General features: G+C 45.8%; 2 protein-coding genes and 1 pseudogene across 2 annotated transcripts; 2 read left to right on the top strand and 1 right to left on the bottom strand.

The window, feature by feature from the left end:
• Nucleotides 1–2533: 2533 nt before the first annotated feature.
• LOC147957912 (protein FAR1-RELATED SEQUENCE 3-like) lies at nucleotides 2534–6743 on the top strand. Its single transcript, XM_087531879.1, has 5 exons — nucleotides 2534–2961; nucleotides 3050–3332; nucleotides 3417–4127; nucleotides 6278–6430; nucleotides 6717–6743. Exons 1-5 carry the CDS (start codon nucleotides 2624–2626, stop codon nucleotides 6741–6743), a joined length of 1512 nt encoding a protein of 503 aa, XP_087388005.1. The 5' UTR covers nucleotides 2534–2623.
• A 195-nt stretch (nucleotides 6744–6938) lies between these two features.
• LOC147957911 (uncharacterized) lies at nucleotides 6939–7572 on the top strand (annotated as a pseudogene).
• A 3320-nt stretch (nucleotides 7573–10892) lies between these two features.
• LOC147957910 (uncharacterized) lies at nucleotides 10893–11890 on the bottom strand. The gene is made up of 2 exons (XM_087531973.1): nucleotides 11197–11890; nucleotides 10893–11122 (listed from the first exon to the last, which is right to left on the bottom strand). The coding sequence occupies exons 1-2, from the start codon at nucleotides 11888–11890 to the stop codon at nucleotides 10893–10895; spliced, it is 924 nt and encodes a 307-aa protein (XP_087388099.1).
• Nucleotides 11891–15069: the final 3179 nt, after the last annotated feature.

The raw sequence follows: 15069 nt of genomic DNA, 5'->3' as shown, positions 1-15069 counted from the left end.
GTCAGACCGCATAACAACATACGTTGTTCCCTTTGTCATCGGTATGTTACTTGCCCGAGATTCGATCGTCGGTATCTCAATACCTAGTTCAATCTCGTTACCGGCAAGTTTCTTTACTCGTTCTGTAATACATCATCTCGCAACTAACTCATTAGTTGCAATGCTTGCAAGGCTTATGTGATGTGCATTACCGAGAGGGCCCAGAGATACCTCTCCGACAATCGGAGTGACAAATCCTAATCTCGAAATATGCCAACCCAACATGCACCTTTGGAGACACCTGTAGAGCACCTTTATAATCACCCATTTACGTTGTGACGTTTGGTTGCACACAAAGTGTTCCTCCGGCAAACGGGAGTTGCATAATCTCATAGTCATAGGAACATGTATAAGTCATGAAGAAAGCAATAGCAACATACTAAACGATCGGGTGCTAAGCTAATGGAATGGGTCATGTCAATCAGATCATTCACCTAATGATGTGATCCCGTTAATCAAATAACAACTCTTTGTTCATGGTTAGGAAACATAACCATCTTTGATTAACAAGCTAGTCAAGTAGAGGCATACTAGTGACACTCTGTTTGTCTATGTATTCACACATGTATTATGTTTCCGGTTAATACAATTCTAGCATGAATAATAAACATTTATCATGATATAAGGAAATAAATAATAACTTTATTATTGCCTCTAGGGCATATTTCCTTCAAACATTAGCGGACTTGCCGCTCTTCTCATGTTCGCGCTCCTCAAAGCGGTTAGGACACTTCGGAGCCCAGTGATTAGGATCACCGCAGACATGGCAAAGTCCCTTCCCCTTCTTATGAGAATTCTTCTTGAAGTTGGTAGAATGTGATGGCTTGTTCTTTGTATCAAACTTGCCTTTGCCCTGAGTTTTGTTCTTATTGTTTTTGAACTTGTTGGGCTGGGACTTCTTCTTCTGTACCATGTGGGCACTAGAACCTCCCTCAGCAACTCGAGCAAGTGTGTGCTTTGCTCTCGCCTTCTCTTCAACATCAAGAGTACCAATGAGATCCGCAACGGAAAACTCCTGTCTCTTGTGTTTCAGGAAAGTAGCAAAATTGTTCCACAAAGGTGGAAGCTTGGCAATGATGCCTCCGGCAACAAATTTGTCCGGCAACACACACTTGAAGTACTCAAGTTCTTTTGCGAGCGACTGTATCTCATGAGCCTGCTGTACAACAGGGCGCTCATCAGTCATCTTGTAGTCATAGAATTGCTCCATGATGTACAACTCGCTGCCGGCGTCCGAGGCACCAAACTTGGCCTCGAGCGCAGCCCACATGTCCTTGCCATTGTCAAACGACATATACGAATCCACAATGGAGTCATCAAGAACACTCAGAAGAGCGCCTTTAAAGAGGGTATCGATCTTCTCAAAAGCTTCCAGCTGTGCTGGATTAAGATCGCCCTCAGGCTTGCCCTTGGTGGCATCATAGCAGCCCATGGTCTGAAACCAGTAGACTGCTCTCGTGCGCCACCTCTTATATTGCGCCCCCTTAAAGGCAGGCGGCTTCAGATGCGCAGCAAAACCACTCGGAGTAAATTACCTATAATCAGGTTTTTGGATTGTTGGAAATATGAGCAAATTACTACGAGATTTAATCCGAATAAATAGAAGATAAATCATGACCACAGCAGCAGAGATTAAACTAATCATGCGAACTAGCATAGCAGATGAACATATCACATCTAGGGCACATACTAGAAGCATGAATTCTACCACGATCTCGAACAGGAAGGATAGAATCACATACGGTGCAGCGGGTGCAGCACCGCCGGCGTTGACGTTGTCGCCCATGTCGTCGAGGACGAGGTTGCCGAGGTCGGGGAAGAAGTCGTCGTTCGCGAAGTCGTCGCTGCCAGCAGTCGCGCGAGTGCGCTCCCCAAAAACCTGATCGTCCCTCTCCCGTACAGGATCACGAGAGGCAGGGTTCCGGAGGCCTGCTGTCCCTTCTCGCGGTGCACGCCGGAAGGAGGGGTGGAGAAGACTTGCTTGGCGGCGCAATGATCTGGAACGGTGGTGAGAAACCATACGAAGCGGCTGCGGCTAGGGTAGACGTCTGCCTGACTATATAGTGCGGGCCGGGTAGGTCGTGGGAGTAAACCCCACGTCCGAGTCGTCACGATCCAAAAGAATCGGAAACGGTTCAGTAATTAACGCGTCCGTTAATTATTAATTAATGACTCATTAATTTTCCCATGCAGCAAAAATATAGACAACGTGCATAGCTCTGTCCTCGACTCGGCTCAATCCCGCAACCCGCGGCGCGGCGCGGCGTGGCGTGGCGTGGCGAGGCGAGCGAGTAGGTCTCCTCTTCTCATGCTCATACAAGTGGTGGAAGAGCTCACCTTATAAAGAGGTGCAACTCTCTCTCAACTTCCGGGGTGGGACTAAACTTTAGCCTCACTCACTCCACTCACATGTGTGCATGAATGGGCCAAGAGAATTTTAGAATTTTAGTTGGGCTTTGGGCCAAAGGCCTACTAGCAAAATTCCAACAAGAATATTATACCGGACACTGTGCACCGGTGGTGCAAGTGGCATGTTCTAAAGAAGGCTAAAGAGTCGCTCGGAGCGCTATACACGGAAAAGAATATGTTCCGAGCAAAGTTCCACAAAGTGGTCAATGATATGATAACAACTGAAGAGTTTGAGGAGGCGTGTCGTTTTCTCATTGAGAAGTACAACCTTAGGACACATTCATACATGACCCGGATATACGAGATAAGGCACAAGTGGGCGAAATCATATTTCAAATGTGTTTTCTGTGCAAAGATGACGAGCACGCAGAGGGGTGAGAGCGCGAACCACATGCTGAAGAACTATGTACCACCCGGGTGCCTAATGCATTTATTCGTGAAGAAATACATGAGACTTCAATTCGACTGTGAGTTAGAAAAGAATTACGAGGAGAAGAGAACCATGACTATAAGGTCCTTGACTTAAAATAATTGTTTTGTTCCATCCCAGAATTTCTTCAGGTGTCCTGGCAATCATACACAATTTTGTCATGCAGGGGAGGCCGCTGATGAGAGCCAACTTGGCTATCGAGCGTCATGCTGCAGAAATCTACACACAAATTGTGTTCGAGCAATTTGGACACATACTGTACGAGTCCGACGCATACCAAGTTGAAGAAGTGGAGAAGAACAAACTGTATGTTGCGATACACACCGAGCCGGAACGCAGGAAGAAATGGCGCAAGGTGTCATACAATGTCTCGGTGATCGGACAAGGAGAAGAATTTGTTTGTGAATGTGGCCAGTTCTCTCACATGGGTCTGCTGTGCAGCCATGTCCACAAGGTTAGGAAACAGCCGTTGGATTGTTTGTCATCTCTTTGTGCTGTGTCGTTGAATGCATGACTGGTTCTAATGCTTGTGCCGCAGGTTCTTGATTTTACACGTGTGAAGCAAATACCGCCTAAGCACATTATGAAGAGATGGACGATGGATGCCCGTGACGTGCTGCCGTCTCACTTGGCCCAATACCAGAAGGACCAGATGTACAAACGGCCATTTTCATACAGGCATTCCAACATGTATATGAATGCAATGGAGCTAGTGTGCCTAGGAGACGCGAGTGTGGATGCGTTCAACAAACTCATGTCTCTGTTCAAGGCGAATATGCAGGAGATGAAGCCATTCGCCGAAGTTCACGATGGGCTAGGTTCGGAAAATCGAGTACCAGTTAACAGAATTGTCGTAGATCAGCTGGAAATCAGCGAGGACGCCGAGCAATGTTTAATAGAGGCACAGCAGGCAGAATTTGGGGATTGTGACAATATCTCTGCTTCAGGATTGATTAATCGACTAGCGGAGGTGTCTGATCCGGCTAAAAGAAACAAAGTTGGTTGTCTAACGACCGGTAGGGAGAAAGCACCATATGATGGTCTGAGCAAGAAGCCAAGATTATGCACTATCTGCGGGAAGCAAGGTCATAAGCGAACGACGTGCCCTGATAGGAGCGACACTCCAAAGCAACCTAGAAGGTCCGGAAGGTGCAAAAATTATGGCGTCGTAGGTCATTGCAGGAACAACTGCACAAAGCCCCTAGATATGAGGACGTCAGACCTTCATATTTCCTGGTATGATGAGTTGGTAGTTGATGGTTGTTCCCGAGATTTGTTTCATTTTTTTCTCGAATACGCACAACCATGCGTATCATACATTGATAGAGAGAAAAGGGGTGGAGAGCCCCATTGCATGGGAGTGTTACAACACAACCCTAGTCCATCATATTACAAAGCCGACTACTCACGACGCACCCACCGCGACAACCGCCCAAAGAAGCTACTCAAGTCACATTTGAGCAGACTAGCCCTAGCCTAGGCACGTCCCTCGTGTAGGATCCTACACCCAACATGGTCGAGGGAAGGGGAGTCCCCATAGAATACAATACCGTTCCTATATATGCTTCAAAAGCTCCCAAAGCACCAAAGCCAAGATTGTCCGTAGGTCCTTGAGTGGGCCATCCCTTGAGATCCTACTCTGGGACCATCCCTTTAGCACATCCGAGGTGGTTGGTGCCCAGTCCGGCCTGCCGAGCGCAGTACAAACCTCATGCCAAAGACCGCGCAAACACACACTCTAGCAGGATGTGACTGATGGTCTCGTCGCATTGGTTGCAGAAGGGGCAAGAATCTTGGTGCGGTAGGCCCCTTCTTGCCAGTCTGTCCGATGTCTAGCACCTGTTTATAAGAGCCAGCTAAGTGAAGAAGCGGCAACGGAGTGGGGCCCTCGATCTCCATGTGAAGTCTGTCGATGAGCTGGCAACCCTGCCCATAAACTTGGCCGCATAGGAAGAACGCACTGAGAAGTCACCATTCGTCTCCCAAGCCCATTGAAGTTGTGACTGAACAATTGATATTGCCTGAATTCTAAAAAGTGCATACGCACTAATTAGCGAAATTGAGCGGCCGGGCTCTCACACATACATGCATGCAGTGTTGTGGTCTAAAATTTTGTCTTTATGCACGACGTGGTAGATAGTAATGATATATTCACGTGAGCAAGAGATTTCTTGTCTGATGGGTGTGCGTATGCGCTTATTTTGGGTTTTCAAATTTTTGAAAAGTCATATCTTTCAAACCGTGCATCCAAATTCTGATCCGTCTTTCACCGTTGGATTCCTCGCGGCGAGATCTTTGAAACTAATCCCTCATGAGTATGTTTTCACGAAAAAAAATGATGCCAACTTTGGTGCTATACAGTGCAATTTTAGTACTGCATTATGCAACTTTAGTACTGAATGGTGCAACTTTTTTACAAACTTAGTTTTTGTAGCTGCATGATCCAATTTTCTATGAGGTTTGCAACCTAACCATGAGAACGTAATGTGCAACTAGTCTACCGTCCCGACCAACAACCTAGTATTTGATGTGCAACCCTCATCCTTACTCGTGGATGTGTAGTTTTTCATGCTTTACACACCCTGCCCACCCCCTACGAGTCCTATGTGCAACTTAGTCTATTGTTCACGCCAACAGCTTATTAGTCGATGTGCAACTCTTTCCCCTACCTTGTTGTGGATATGTAGTTTCAGTTGGCGGAGGCAATATACGGAGTTGCACAAGTCCGCCACGCAGTTGGCCAGGCCAACATACGAAGTTGCACATCTCACAAGCAGGATAGTTTGATGGTGAAAACTCCACATTCATGGAGTATTTAACCAAAAACTACCACATTTGCCGGAAACGTGACGAAAAACTACCACTCTACGTTTTTGTGCGAAAAACTACCAAATTTTTCCTAAACCGTGGCAAAAAACTACCAACTCGCGAAAACGCTCGCTTCGCCCGCGCTAACCCCGTTTCTGACCGATTGGGCCCGCGAACAGTTGCCACGCGGGCTAACGGGCGGCCGGCGCGCGTTGACGGCCGTTAACGGCGCGTCCGCTGTCGGAACGGCGGCTGTCGGTCGGCTGATAAGTGAGAGCGAGCGAGCTCAGCCACTCGCTCATTCTCTTCCTCCTCGCTCGCTCTCACTCATCCTCATCCTCTCCCCTCTCCCTAGTGCTGTGAGCTAGGTTAGCCTATCGCTGTCGCCGCCGCGGCCATTGCTGCCGGTAGAAGTTGAGGATGCCATCCTGGAATGACGAGGAGAGCTCGGACGAGGACATCAACATGGTTTCAATGGATCCTCAGCTCTTTGTAAGTGCATAATGGTGGAACAGAGTTAGGGTTAGGGTTAGTTCATCCAAGTTGGAGATTCCAAGTTGCTTTTGGTTTGATTCGAAGTTTCTTTTGCAGGAAACCCCTGACACTGTGGTGGAACCATTTTTCTGTGGTTCTTACACTGAATCTGAGCCGACGTGCATGATGCATCATCAGAGGCCGAAGAAGATGGTGGCTTTTGAAGGTGCTTTGACTGGGAGGCGATTCCTGGGTTGTCCTGTGCAGCAGGTATTAAATCTTGAACGCTAACTTGTTTTGCTGGTGGAGATGTGTGATGTGTTTTGCTGCTGGAGATGTGTGGTGCAGCATGTGGTGCAGAGATGTGTGATGTGCAGAGATGTGTGATGTAGTTTAGAACTGAAACTTGAAAGTGCCATACATATGGAAGCTATATGTGAAAGTAGATCTTTAGTTAACTGAATTCAATACATGACTGAACCTGAGAACACCTACATGCAGAGATCTTTAGTGTACTGTGAACTGAATGTATTAGTTAGGTGTTTACTGAATATAGCTGTTAACTGAAAAAGAACAGAGTTAAATGAATTTATATTTATTGCTTAATATAGCTGTTAACTGAATTTATCTCTGATGCCAAGTCAGGTGTTGTGTGCTTACTATGAAAGAATTATGTTTGCATAATTCAGATAGCATATTGATGTAGGTGTGAACTTTGGTTATCTGTACTTAGTTTGTTACTAAGTGATTTGTGCTTAATTATAAATAATTGCTTCTGTAGGATGTAGGTGTGAACTGTGGGGTTGTGGAGTGGGTGGATGGTCCTTGGCCAGAGATTTTACAAAGGTGCCTAACAAGGATTTGGGACATGTACCATGAGCAGAACTTGGGGAGGGTGAAGGACAAACAAGCCCATGAGAAAGAGGTGGCCAAGCTACAGAAGGAAATTGATTTCCTGTCAAACAACTACAGCCAGTTGGTGGAAGATGTATCCAAGCTTTTTGACTATTAAGATGGCAAGATGTCTCATGACATGGACTATACCAGTCAGGCAATCAATGATCTAAATGCAAAGAAGAAACAACTTGAGGATCAAGCAAAGATTGAGATAAGTATGGAAAAGATGAAGCTTGCCAAGGAGCAAAGGTGCATTCTTCAAAGCCAAGCAGATATCATTCAGAACATGAGGAAGGCCATGAAGGAAGTGGAGGGGGACAGGGACCTACTTAAGAAAGAGAAGAAGAAGCTGGAGTATCTGATTGCTGATCTGGTCAATGCTGGGCATGCCAGCAAAGATAAGCTGGAGAGGATCAAGGCAATTATGAATGAGTGAAGTGCTTGGTGTGTGGGTTAAGTAATTAGTAGGCCTATATATATAGCTGGCCTTGGAATGTCATGCATGTTAGGTGTATATTTTGGGAAAGTTTCATGTGCTTTCAGAATGGTATGAGGGAGGAAGGTACTGTTATGGTTTAAAAACTAGTTGGTTTTATCTATGATGTAATGACTATTATGTTAAGACCTACTATGCTAAGTGAGTACTCATGCTAAGTTAAGTAAGTAAGAATGTTTTATCTATGATGAGGTTGCTTTACTCTGCATATATCATATATAGCAAGTAGCTTAGATAGTGTGACAAATAACTTAACATGTGTAGCAAGTAGCAAGTAGCAAGTAACATATATAGATAGTCTGACATAGATAGATAGTACTGCCATTCATAGTCTGACATAGAAAGAAACTAGTAGTAGATAGTGTCTGACATAGAAAGCAACTATTAGTAGATATTGCCTGACGAAACTGAACCTAGGAACTTACTGAACTTACGAAAGTTCAGGACTGACGAAACTGAATTTTTTTGCACTGAAGTAACTGAAGGCAGCACTTCACTCCTCCTTCTTCAGCATCTTCAGGCACTGGGAGCGGCGCACTGGAGTCACGGCCGCCCTCTTCTTCTTGCCCGGCGCCGGCTCCACCACATCTTCCTCGCCGCCATCTTGTTCTTGCTTCACCACGACGCCGTCTGGGAGATCGACCTCCGGCAGCGCATCCACGTGGATTGGGAGGTTCCTGTCCCTCTCCACGGCGTCGAGGACGGGAGCCAGCAACTGCACTTCAGGCTCATCGTCGGAGAGGACGACGACCTCATCCACCTCGTCGTCAGATTCGTCATACTCCTCCTCCTCATCATATTCACTGGACTCGTCGTCAGAGAACTCGTCGTCTGAAGACTCGCCGCCAGAGTCGTCAGAGGGCCCAAGGACCCATGGATTGCGCCTCTCCCAGTAGGCGTTGTTGATTGGGGCTGGGAGCGCGAGGACGGCGTCGGTGACGTGGTCCGCGGCGGCCGGCGGTGTGGTGGATGAGCGGTACATCCACCATCGGGCGCGTTGCCTGGGGTCGGGGGAGCGTTGCACCTCGCGCATCGCCCACAGCAGAAGGGACGGCGGCGGGATGGTGCGGCCGGCAGGGAAGGCGCGCTGCTTTTCAGCAGCTGTCATCACCTTCACGAGGCCGCGGGCGTGGTTCCTCATCATCGCTAGACTGGGGAACCAGCGCGCGATCTCCCTGTACTGCGCGCGCATCTCCTGGTTGTTGTCGGCGAGAGCTTTGATGGCCAGCTGCCAGTCCATGGCGACGGCGGTGGCGGTGGTTGTCGGCAGCGATTTCGACAGGAGAGAGGGGGAAGCGGAGTGGGCGGTGCGAGCGGCGAGTGGGCGAGTGAGCAGAGAGCGTGGTGGGTGGACACGTAATAAAGTCATAGAATTCGAAACGGCTGGGTTTACTCAACACACGCTCACCACGATGGCGGCTGCAACGCACGCTGAACAGACGACGTGGTGGGCAACATATAATAAGTTTGGCCGATGCTAGTTAAACAAATCACTAGCACTAGCCCATTGGTATTGAAAGCATGGTTACAACCAACTGGTCCTAGGTTCAAGCCCCAGGCCAGACATTTTTTTGTGCATATTTTTTTGAACTGTAGAAACGGCAAAGTAAAACAAAAAAAACAAATTAAAACAATTAAAACATGCACCTAAACTGCACAAATGGCAAAGTAAAACAAATAAAACAAAACACTAGCACTTAACCCATTGGTATTGGGCACAAATAAGTAGCAACCATACATTCAAAATTGCACACAAGTTCAGATGTCTGAATTTAAGCAGTCTAGTAGCAGAGCACAAACTTAGTACCATACAATCAAACTAAGTAGCAGAACACAAGCTTAGTAACAGAGTTTCAATGGTTTCCACTAGCACTAAAATATAGTGCAAACTTGCTAGGGGGTTTCCTCTTCCTCTTGCCTGCTAATATCCCTGGTTCTGCAGTGGATGCTCTTGGTGCATTGAATGTTCTTGTTGATGCTGATCCTCTTGGAGCTCTTGTTGATGCTGATCCTGTTGGAGGTGCTGGTGAAGACCTGGCTGCTCCTGCAGAAACAGTTGATGCTGAAGCTCTCTTATCTGCTGTTGTTTTTCTGTTCCTCACTACTTTAGGAGGTGGAGCAGATGAGGTTGGCATCTGTGAAGTTTGGTGTTGATGTGGTGGTTCTGGAGGTGGGTGACTAGCACTAGAGGAACCCCTAAAAATTTCTCTATTCTCCTGCATGACAGAATTAAGATAGTTAGTACATAGAGCAGACCTAAAATAATTAAACAACTATTAAGTAAACATAGAATGCAACATTTTTGAATGACCTGGTGTAAGTTCTTTCTCATCTGAAGACTTGGGTTTAGAGCTTTCCCACAGTAAGTAAATCTATGGCCCTGTAGACCACAATTATTGCATGTAATTGTTCCCATCCTGCTTGTGTCTTTTGGTGCAGGCACCTCAAACTGGCCCTTTCTCCTAGCTGTTTGTTTCTTCCCTGCTTTTTCTTTGAACACTGGTGGCTCAATATCCTGAGTATGGGTGTCATGCCAGAATCCAGGACCAGGGACAGGGTACACTATGTCTTTGTATGCTTCAATATATAGTGGTTTTTTGAAAAATTCATGCACATAGTCCTCTGGGTGCATGTGAATCTTGCTCATTGCTGATATTGCATGACTGCATGTCACACCTGTCATGTCCCACCTCCTGCAGTCACATGAGTTAGTAGCTAGGTTGACACAGTACTGATTTTCCTTACTAGACACTTGCCAAATGTCAGGACCAGCCTTATGTGCCTCACAAAATTTGGCATACTTCTTATTCTCCTCTAGTTTCTCTGAATAGTTGGGTGTGATCATCCACCTGTTGTTCTCTGTTTTTCCCTGGTCTTCTGCCTTTTGATCATCTGCTTAGTCCTTATTCCTTCAAACATAGTTCTAATTGGTTTGGCCCTAACATCAAGGATCATTTTGTTGAAAACCTCACTAAGGTTGTTCACAACAAGATCAGTTTTGCAATTGTAATCCATTGAAGACCTACACCAAGTCTCCTTTGGAATTTTTGTAAGCCACTTCCAGGCATCCTCACACTCTGCTTTAAGCTCTGCCATTGCTAATTCATGGCCATGTTTGGTGAATGAGTAGCTAGCCTTATCTACTAGCTTTTTTAGTTCTGCTCCTCTAAAACCAGCTGACTGAAAATTTGCATAGATGTGCCTGAGGCAGTATCTCTGAGGGGAATCAGGGAACACCTCATTTATAGCCTTAAGAAGACCCTGATTGTAAATTAATAACCATGGTCATGAACAAAAACAAATAAAGCCAGTAATAACTATATTTATCTGAACTACTGGCTAAGATAGGTTGCATACCTTTTGCCTGTCAGAAATAGTGGTGTAGGTTCCAAATTTGCTTCCACTTCCAATGCAACATCTTAGCTGGGTTAAGAACCATGTCCAACTTTCTGAATCTTCCTTATCAACCACACCAAAGGCTATGGGGTAGATGTTGTTGTTGCCATCTCTTCCTGTGGCTGCAAGAATTTGTTGTCCAGTGGTTAGCTTGATGAAGCAACCATCAAGCCCTGCATCCATACCCAAATTAGCTACCAAAAAATTACAACAAGATATTTTGAACAAAATGCAGTTATATATTTACCTATAAAGGGCCTGCAACCATTAAGAAATCCTTGCTTTGATGCATGCAAGCAGTAGAACATGTACTTAAATCTAGGAGTTGGGGCAGGGTTTTCTGGGTCCTCAAATGTTGTAACTACACACCTGCTACCAGGGTTTGTGTCAAGAACTGCTTGTAGGTAGTCCCTCAGTCTATAGTACTGCTCCTTCTGGTCACCTTGTACAACCTTAATAGCCTTCCTCCTTGCCCTATAGGCCACACTCTTTGATACATCAACTGAAAACTTGACTTTGCTGTTTTTAATTAGTGAATCCACAGGTGCTCTAGGATCTGCTCTAAGAGAAGGCTCGACTGCTTTGGAAAGCCACTTAGTAGTAACCTTTGTGTTCTCTGCTGATGCTGGACAAGTGTGCTCCATGTTACACTTCTTAATGCAAAATGTTCTTTCATGAGCTATCCTGGAGGCACACATGTAAAATTCACATTCATGCTCTCTCTGTGAACACCAAACAATAATTCTTGTTGGAGTGTTCCTGTGGTAGTGAAAAGACCTCAAAGTCCTTATATGAAAATCTCTTAATGCTTCTCTGAACTGGTAAAAAGAATCAAAACACAAGCTCTTGCACAAGAGTAAATGTGAATTGGGAATTGAAGGGTCAAAATATACCCTTTCCTTCATCTTTTTCTTACTGCTCTTTGTCTTTGGCTTCTTCATGATGTATGGTAGTTCAACTTCATCTTCTTCTTCCTCATCACTTATGCCTGCATCACCAGCAAAACAAAACTCATCTGCTTTAGGAAACCAAACTTCAAAACGTTTTTTCTCTACCTCATTGTGACATCTGCTAGTTGGCCCAGGGTTCTTCACATGTTTCACAATAGCAGTACTTTGCAATGCTGTTTCCTCTTGAGAGGCACACTCTATTTCCATTTGTTGAACAGCTTCAACACTCCCATCTGAATGAACTGAATCATCAGAATAAAATTCAGACACTTCAGTGTCTCCTTCAAAGTGGTTCAAATCTGCCTCTCTTTGAATCCTTCTCCTCTCAAGCTGAGCCTTTCTATCATCTATCTCATTCTGAAGCTCGGATTGCTCCACAATCTTTTGCACACAGCAACTCTCTTGAGTGTTCATGTAATTCTGAATAGCCCGTGTGCTTATTCCAGGTTCAACATCTCTCACAACCTTTATGTTCACAACATTAACATGATTAAAAAACTTCAACATTTCATGAACACTAGCTTCATTACCTAAATACTTTACTCTTTCAGATCCAATTTCCTCCTCCTTCACATAGTACATGTAATCACTCTGCCCATACCCTTCACTAGCAATGAGTGATTGTAGAGTAACAGAAGATATATCTGACTCATATATACCCCTTTTCACAGGGTTTCTTCCTTCTAAATGAAACCATATCTCCCACTTCTTGTCAGCAAAACTGCAGAAATAGGTGCTCATGAATTGAATTGAAAATGACAGAGCTACAAGTGCAATACAGTTTACTACACAACAATCTCTAACAAACACATCTTACTAATTTGCCAGATTGAAGCAGCTAACCAATTCATGAGCAGCTAACCAAATTGACAGATTGAAGCAGCTAACCTAGCAGATGATATTTCCATACCTGCAACCCATTGGCGATGACTGGGCGAGCTGTGCCTCCTGCTGCTGCGAGCCGGCCTGCGTCGAGAAGCTGGTGCTCCCCAACCAATTGTCGACTGAGCCCGCAGCGTCCAAACTTGTGCCACCGCCGCCAGCGTCGTCGCCGCCGCCGCCACCACCCATATCGCCGACGCCCCCCTCCGGAACCACCGCCACCATCGTCGTTGCCACCGCCGCCACCTAGTTCAGAGAGAGGGAGAGGACGGAGAGAGTGCAGCGAGAGGGGAGAGGATCAGATCTTGACCCATTGGCCGACCAACAGCCGCCGTTCCGACAGCGGACGCGCCATTAACGGCCGTCAACGCGCGCCGGCCGCCCGTTAGCCCGCGTGGCAACTGTTCGCAGGCCCAACCGGTCAGAAACGGGGTTAGCGCGGGCGAAGCGAGCGTTTTCGTGAGTTGGTAGTTTTTGCCACGGTTTAGGAAAAATTTGGTAGTTTTTCGCACAAAAACGTAGAGTGGTAGTTTTTCGTCATGTTTCCGGCAAATATGGTAGTTTTTGGTTACTCACATTCATGAGGATAGTGAAAAGTTGCATATAGACAGGACACTAAAGTTGTACATCTCACTAGCAGGGAGGGTTTGGCCTAGGTGCTAGCAGGAAAACTACACATTCATGGGATACAAGAAAAAGTTGCACATCACTGTTAGACAGTTGGCCGTGGCAATATCCTAAGTTGCATATCTACTGGTAGATAGTTGGCTGATGCAGTAAACAGTGAAAACACTCAAACGCGGTTGTGGGGAGTGCACACGCGCGGCAACTACCAGGCATGCAGTTGGCCAGGGCACCTGGGCAGCAGACGAAATTGCATATTTCACTGTTAGAGAGTAGTTGGGTGGTGCCACTAGTGAAAACTGTATGGCCAAGGCAACAAATGAAGTTGCACATCTCACTAGAAGCAGGCAGTTTGGGGGTGGAGGTATCATAGAGGAAAACTGCACGTGTAAGGTGTATGAGAAAAGTTGCACATCCCTCTCAGGTAGTTGCATATCAACGGCTAATCAGTTGCACAAAACAAGGTCAAAATTGCACACAAAAAATTTCATCGAAACATACTCATGTTGGATCTAGTTTTGAAGAGCACGCCGCGAGAGTTCCAACAGTGAAAACGGATCTTAATTTCGATGCGCGGTTTAAAAGTTTTGGCTTTTCATAAATTTAGAAATTTGAATTAATGCGTTCACATGGATGGTTTTATAATTCACTTTCCTTTTTCCTGTTTACGTGATTCTTTTTCTAATATGGAATGAAGTTTTGCTATATAAGAGAATTAATTAGGGGACCAAATTAGATTAGAGGACTAAATTTTTTCTTTTTGGGCCGGCCGCTCCGAACAGCCAGGGAGCAGCCGGCCGCTGCGTAGACCTGTCCTTGATATTGTTCAGAACTATTTAAGGAGTGTGAGGTTTATGCATTTCCTGTGGCATTGTGAATTGGTACGTACATAAAGGGGTGAGCCCACGTTGATGTGAGTGGGGGGCCATGGCCCCCACTCCAAGGTTTGAAAATCCTGTAGGATTTGGTTGTATTTTTAAAATACATACTAAAACTCTCTAAATTGATACAAAATGTGCCAAAATATGCCCCCCACTCAAGTATTTCGCCCCCACACTCAAAAAAGTTTTTAGGTCCGCCCCCCTGCGTACATAAGCCTAGTTTAAATCTGTCTGGGTTTGTCTGACGAGGCAAGGATGGGTTTGTGCTGGTTATCAGGCGTGCGGTGTGGCTCAACTCAATTTAATTTGGACATGCGGGAAATACGGCCTAAGGGATTCGGTGTTGTAAACGTAGGCGGGCTCCATGTAGAACTATCTGCAGCAAGTAGTTTAGAAGTTTGAATTTCATGTGGAGAGTGCATTTGTAGGTGGGAATGGACACATGGCACGCCCTTTAGTTACACCTGCAACTTGGTTTTGAAATTTCGAAATTCGGATGAGCTGGGCGGGAATGGGAAGGGCATAGGAATGAGCATCCGGGCTGTCAGATCTGCAGTCCATAGATGATTGTTGGATCTCCTGGACCTGCACTTATTTTTGGAATTCTTAAGGATGTTTCCTCCAAAGTTGTTGAGGCTCGGCTTGAGACCATTGGATGACATCTGAAATAGATAGGTGAGATGCTAAGATGTGAATGTGCTCTTTTTAGAGGGTTTGGGTAGCATCTCCTATGGCTTGCTCCAAAGTGAAGAAGTTGCAACCGGCAGGATTGACAGCTTTGAA

This window comes from Triticum urartu, chromosome 7A, assembly GCF_056163025.1.
Source record: "Triticum urartu cultivar PI428250 chromosome 7A, HENAU_Tu73, whole genome shotgun sequence".
Lineage (NCBI taxonomy): Eukaryota > Viridiplantae > Streptophyta > Magnoliopsida > Poales > Poaceae > Triticum > Triticum urartu.
Note: the sequence above shows the minus strand (reverse complement) of the source record. Positions and strands in the feature narration are given on the sequence as shown.